We start from the raw sequence: 6,840 nt of genomic DNA, 5'->3' as shown, positions 1-6,840 counted from the left end.
TTTACACAACTCTGCTGTGGCTCCAGGACCAACCCAAACTCCAGCATGTAGAGGCTGACTGAATGTGGTCTGGACTCTGTGGAGGAGAGTCATGGTTTCAGAGACGCTGTAGAAGGACAGAATACCTGCACTGTGATCCAGGTACACTCCTACTCTGGAGGACTGAGGACCTGAGACTGGAGTCTCGATGTTGTTGAACCAAAATGTGAAACTGTTATCACAATCTAACGCCCAAGATTTGTCATTTCGTCGAAACGAACTTTCTCTTCCTGCTCTGCTGATATTCTTGTATGCAACTGCTACAAAAACCCCTCCTCCTCTCCACTCCACCTCCCAGTAACAACATCCAGTCAGACTCTCTCTACTCAGGACCTGACGATACTTAGTGAATCTGTCTGGGTGACTAGAACAAGACTGATCTTTAACTCGCGTTACTTTTCTGTTTCCCTCAGATAATAACAGTTGTGTGTGTGCTGTGTTTGGATCCAGTGTGATTTCCTGTGAATATCTTAAGAAGTCAGCTCTGGTCCTGGGCTCTGGTGGTGACAGTAAAACATCCACTTCAGTCACTGTCAGTGAGATGTTTGTCCATGTGTCTCTCAGAAGGTCCTGTAGTTGATCTCTGAGCTCTGACACAGCTGCTGTCACATCCTCAAAGTGTCTGAGAGGACGGATATTGATGCTGGATGAGTGTGTAGATGGACTGAGTGCTGACATTGAGGGGTAGTTGTGTAGAAACTGGGTGTGATCCTCTGTGTGTGACAGCAGCTTCAGCTTAGCGTCTTTCCTCTTCAGCTCAGTGATCTCCTGCTCCAGCTTCTTCTGAAGCTCTTTGACTCCACTCACTTGAGTTTCCTGCTGGGATCTGATCTGCTGCTTCAGCTCAGAGCTTCTTTTCTCCATGAGACGGATCAGCTGAGTAAAAATCTTCTCACTGTCCTCCACTGCTTTATCAGCAGAGCCATTGATGGCCTCCACCTCCTGTTGAAGCACCTTCACATCTTTCTCTCTGACCTGGATTCTCTGCTGGATTTTTTGTCGACTCAGCTCCAGCTCTCTCTGCCTCTCAGTCCTTTCTGCTGCAGCTGAGACTGTGTCGTGGCCTTTATGTTCATCCAGAAGGCAGAGATGACAGATACACTTCTGATCAGTGCGGCAGAAAATCTTCATCACCTCATCATGACGAGAGCAGATGTTCTCCTGGAGCTTCTTGGAGGGCTCCACCAGCTTGTGTTTCTTTAATGGAGCTGCTTCATAATGAGGCTGCAGGTGTTTTTCACAGTAGGAGGCCGGACATGTCAAACAGGACTTGACAGCTTTGAGTTTTCTCCCAGTGCAGACATCACAGGCCACATCTTCAGGTCCAGCATAGCAGTGATCAGCAGGAGCAGCTTGGAGTCCAGTCTTCTTCAGCTCCTCCACTAAATCTGCTAACATGATATTTTTCACCAGGTCAGGTCTTGGTATAAAGTTCTTCCTACACTGAGGACAGCTGTGGATTTTCCTCCCATCCTCTCCATCCCAGTGTGTTTTCATACAGTTGAAGCAGTAGCTGTGTCCACAGGGAATAGTCACTGGATCCTTCAGTAGATCCAGACAGATGGAACAGCAGAATTTCTCTTGATCCAGCTGATTTCCTTGCTGCGCCATTTCACCTCCCGAGTCTCTGTCCAACAGTTTCACTTTCCCTGAACAGAAACAGTTTCTGTCTGTGAAGAAAAACTTATCTCTGTTGCTTCAGCTGCTGCAGTGAGTCAGACTCACATGTTGTCTCCCCCCGTCCTCATACATACAGATCTGTGAAGGGAGGGAACCAGGAAATATGATGACAGGGTGGAGCTTAAAGAGAGTTGAAGAGAGCGAGGTGTCTTTCAGTCATTTCAACATGAGGACCAGTTTGTGAGAGACATTTGTGACATTATACAACATGTACAGCAAAGTAAAAGAAAAACAAAGCAGAGGGAGGAGAGTGTGTTTTTATCTGATGTCCAGTATGAACTTTATTGCATGTTAACCTGCAGACAGGCTGCTGTTACAGTAGAATGAGATGATTCACTGAGTTTCGAGTGCCCTGCAGTGATCCATGTTAAAAGAACAAAGAAGTGTCAGAAAAGTGCACAGTGCTGAGCAGCTTCATGCGACTGTAGCCAGCTAAAACTCTCTATTTATCTTTGCATTTCATCTGTGCCTTTAATAATGATAGGAATCTCAGCGAGTGCTGGAGAGTCGATGCTTCATAAAATGTGCAAAAAACAAAAACATTCACAATGTAAATATAATTGTCAATACTGGTCTAAGGGCTGGATTGACACCACAACAAACACAGCATGTTAAAAATGACACTTCATGACAAGTTAAGACTAAAGTTGAGCCATGAACAAAATGTGAACAACAATCCTAAAAAACAAACAAAATTATAAAAACTGTTCTTTTTTGAGAAAATGTTGCCAAATTGAGTTTTAAAGCTTCTTTCTGATTCTTCGGTGAGTTTGCAGGAATCTCGTAAAAACTGACAGTCTCTTTGTGCTGCATTCATTCAGCTCAGTGTTTGTGCAAACTGACAATTTAAATGTAAAAGCAAATACTGCTCTCTCTCTCTCACACACACACACACGCACACATTTGCATTTCTACAGCACTCATTCATGTCACACTCTCTACATTGCTGCTCTCCGTTTCTAGAAAGCTGGTAGGCTTTTAATGTGGAAATCAGGGAGGAAGTGTTGAGTTTTCTCAACCATAGATTCATTTCAGTTAAAAAAAAAAAAAGATTGTAAGAGCAGCAGAGTGGTGAGTAAGACATGACACTTTCATGATTACAATTTAATTCAGCAGAAAAGTTTTATTTACTAAACATGAGAAACAGTAACTTTCTTGCACAAACTATTGTTTTTAATTCTTTTGTTCTGATTTAATTTTTCTTTCGTGACAAATCAAATCTTACAAATATAAAACAAAAGATTTTCAATATCAAATTAGACACAGAAATTACATATTAGTTAATTTTATGTCCCCCTGAAATCACCAAAATGTAAACAGACCCAGTAATTAAAGCTCTTCAGACTGATTCTCATTTACAAACCCAACACACATGGACTCTCAGTTAACACAGTACTTACTGCTGCAGGGTCATGACCTCAATGAGCTGTAGATGCATCTGTAACTATCTAAACACAGTCTGCCAAATGAGTGTGGAGAAAAAAATCGATTCAGGACAATATCTTGGCAATATTGTATTGATACACAGATGCCAATAATCACATATTGTATTACATAAACTGTCCAGAACTGTCCAGACCCCGGATGTTGATAACAGCTAACCCTGGACTCAGAGGGGAATAGCACTAGCGTATCATAACAAAATATTGGTGAAATTAATGGGTTTTGCGGCAGATAATGTGTTATTCAGAGGCTGCATTCTGCTGCCCTGTAGACTCGCATTATACGGATACACGCAGCTCTTGGCTGGATCTAATTTAATCGGAACCACTTGTAATGACACCAAAGCTATCTGGGTGAGTAAACTATCGGAATTTCATGCTAGAAATAAGATCCAGATTGTAAAAAACGGCAATTCCCCTTTAAACTAAAATCAGTGTTAAAAAATGATGTCCTGACAATGAACTCATCATCAACACCATTTGATTCTGTGTCCACATAAGGAAGAGGAAAAGATTTGATTGATTCTTTGGTTAAAACAGTTTTATTGATGATGTGAAGCTTCAGTTTGTTCACACATTTATCAGTAAAGTCTTTTCAATGACTCTTGTTTAGTAATTGATTATTATCATGGTAACCCATTTACACTCAGATTGAATTTCATAGACCTTATTAGTGAATGGATTTGAACAACAACAACATGAGATCTGACAAACACATCAATGTTAGTTTCCACAGTGAGAACAAACCTCATTCAGTACGTTTACATGCAGAGCTTAATCGAGCTATGCTCAAAATTCGATTTTGGCGTCAAGTCGGACTTCTGTCCTTGTCTCAATATACATGCAACTGAAAAAAACGAATAACTGACGGGGTCCGCCCCCTCATGCGCCGTCACCCGTTACTTCAGCGGGTTAATACGCCCCCCTGTCCTGTTGACTTTTCTGTCACCTTGTAAAAAACTGAATATAAACAACTTATAAGCTTAATAATAAATTCTCAACTGCAGTTCCCGACCAGACGCGCCAGTCTGGGCCGGATGCGCACTGAGAAGAGGGTACGGGCTTCCTTTTTTCCTCTCTCTCTCTCTCTCTCTCTCTCATTTAAAAAAAAAAATAAAACACTCCTGCTGGTCGCGCTGTGTGAAATGCATTGAATCGGCGCTGACGTTGGGTTTTTGTCTTTACTTTGCCGAGTTCGGGCGGCTTCTCTGCTCCACTTTGTGCCGTCTCTACTGTTGTGGAGCATGCGCACATGCATTGTCCAGTTATACTCCGACTAAGGTGTATACATGACGGAGAAAATCGAATTCCAATCGCATTATCTGGGTGTCTTAATCGGAGTTCTCAACTCCGATTTCAGTCGGACTAAGGTGTTTACATGCACTTCAGTTGTCCAGTTATAGTCGGATTAGGGCAATAATTCGGTTTTTTCAAGTGTCATGTAAACGTACTGATTGATAAAGTAAGGTCTGGTGATTTCTCTGTTAAGGCCCAAACAACAACACACAAACACATCAACACAAATATCCAACAAACATTTAGAGCTCAAAGAAGTTTCTTTCTCCTCCACGGCTCCAGCTCCACCTCAACAAACCCAAACATCAACACAACAAGAAATGACAAGAGGTCAAAGTCCCGCCCACAATGTTTGATTGACAGGTGATCTCTGTGCAGTGCAGAGACACAACAGCAACAAGCTTTTAGCAACAAACGTGGAGAGTAAAGACACTGATTAACTACTGTATAATACGGATTTTAACCAACTGCACCTTCAATGATCTTTGTCTATTTGAGTTTACACAACTCTACTGTACCTTCATAACCAAACCGAATTCCAGCATGTAGAGGCTGAGTGAATGTGGTCTGGACTCTGTGGAGGAGAGTTATGGTTTCAGAGACACTGTAGAAGGACAGAATACCTGCACTGTGATCCAGGTACACTCCTACTCTGGAGGACTGAGGACCTGAGACTGGAGTCTTGATCTCGTTGAAACAAAATGTGAAACTGTTGTTGGAACAATTTAATGCCCAAGATTTGTCATTATATCCAAATCTACATTCATTCCAATTCCCTTCTCTGCTGATATTCTTGTATGCGACTGCTATATCAATTCCTCCTCCTCTCCACTCCACCTCCCAGTAACAACGTTCAGTCAGACTCTCTCTACTCAGAACCTGAAAACATGAAGCAAATCTGTCTGGGTGATAAGAATTTGACTGTTTTGTACTCATTAATGTTACATTTCTGTTTTCCTCAGATAATAACAGACGTGTGTGTGCTGTGTTTGGATCCAGTGTGATTTCCTGTGAATATCTTAAGGATCCAGCTCTGGTGACGGGCTCTGGTGCTGACAGTAAAACATCCACTTCAATCACTGTCAGTGAGATGTTTGTCCATGTGTCTCTCAGAAGGTCCTGTAGTTTGTCTCTGAGCTCTGACACAGCTGGTGTCACATCGTCAAAGTATCTGAGAGGACGAGTGTTCATGCTGAATAATTTTGTCGATGGACTGAGTGCTGACAGTGAGGGGTAGTTGTCTAGAAACTGGGTGTGATCCTCTGTGTATGACAGCAGCTTCAGCTCAGCGTCTTTCCTCTTCAGCTCAGTGATCTCCTGCTCCAGCTTCTTCTGAAGCTCTTTGACTCCACTCACTTGAGTTTCCTGCTGGGATCTGATCTGCTGCTTCAGCTCAGAGCTTCTTTTCTCCATGAGACGGATCAGCTGAGTGAAGATCTTCTCACTGTCCTCCACTGCTTTATCAGCAGAGCCATTGATGGCCTCCACCTCCTGTTGAAACACCTTCACATCTTTCTCTGTGTCCTGGATTCTCTGCTGGATTTTTTGTCGAGTCAGCTCGATCTGTCTCTGCCTCTCAGTCCTTTCTGCTGCAGCTGAGACTGTGTCGTGGCCTTTATGTTCATCCACGGGGCAGAGATAACAAAGAGAAGAGCAGAACATTGCATCATCATGATGAGGGCAGGTGTTTTCCTCGAGCTTCTGGGAGGGCTCCACCAGCTTGTGTTTTTTAAATGAAGTTGACTGAAAATGAGGTTGGAGATGTTTTTCACAATAAGAGACCAAACATTGCAGACAGGACTTGACAGCTTTGAATTTTCTCCCAGTGCAGACATCACAGGCCACATCTTCAGGTCCAGCATAGCAGTGATCAGCAGGAGCAGCTTGGAGTCCAGTCTTCTTCAGCTGCTCCACTAAATCTGCTAACATGGTGTTTTTCACCAGGTCAGGTCTTGGTTTGAAGTTCTTCCTACACTGAGGGCAGCTGTAGACTTTCTTCCCATCCTCTCCATCCCAGTGGATTTTAATACAGTTGAAGCAGTAGCTGTGTCCACAGGGAATAGTCACTGGATCCTTCAGTAGATCCAAACAGATGGAACAAGAGAAGGCCTGCTGGTCCAGATGAACTCCTTTCTGCGCCATTTTACTTCTCACAGACGATGACTGTGTGAGTGTAACCTCCTCTGTAGACTAAACAACATATGTCTCTGCAGTGAACAGGGCCTGTCAGCTCCTCCTCTGCACCACATGTTGGTTCCACCCATCTTCAAACTATATATCTGAAGGGGAGGGGACAAGGAAACACATGATCAGGGTGGAGCCCACTGTGTTTGAGAGCAGGAAGAAGGGGGAAGGGATGAGGTCGTCTTAGCTCCAGCTGTCA

At 43.2% G+C, this 6,840-nt stretch overlaps 3 protein-coding genes across 3 annotated transcripts in view; 1 reads left to right on the top strand and 2 right to left on the bottom strand.

Moving 5' to 3' along the window:
- Positions 1-1,757, bottom strand: part of LOC146969940 (tripartite motif-containing protein 16-like) — an 8,221-nt gene extending 6,464 nt beyond the window's left edge. Inside the window, exon 1 of the mRNA XM_085804576.1 lies at positions 6-1,757. Coding sequence (XP_085660702.1) covers positions 6-1,650 — 1,645 coding nt within the window. The 5' untranslated portion in view covers positions 1,651-1,757. The remainder of the gene's footprint in view (positions 1-5) is intronic.
- LOC146969927 (tripartite motif-containing protein 16-like) overlaps positions 1-6,840 on the top strand; it is a 279,242-nt gene that overhangs the window by 142,113 nt on the left and 130,289 nt on the right. The window lies entirely within an intron of this gene.
- On the bottom strand, positions 4,636-6,813 carry LOC146969939 (tripartite motif-containing protein 16-like). Its single transcript, XM_085805453.1, has one exon. The coding sequence runs from the start codon at positions 6,597-6,599 to the stop codon at positions 4,947-4,949; it is 1,653 nt and encodes a 550-aa protein (XP_085661579.1). The 5' UTR covers positions 6,600-6,813; the 3' UTR covers positions 4,636-4,946.

Source organism: Trachurus japonicus, chromosome 17 (assembly GCF_045865225.1).
Source record: "Trachurus japonicus isolate A0001 chromosome 17, Traja_1.0".
Taxonomy (NCBI): Eukaryota; Metazoa; Chordata; class Actinopteri; order Carangiformes; family Carangidae; genus Trachurus; species Trachurus japonicus.
This window is presented reverse-complemented; position numbering and strand designations above follow the sequence as displayed.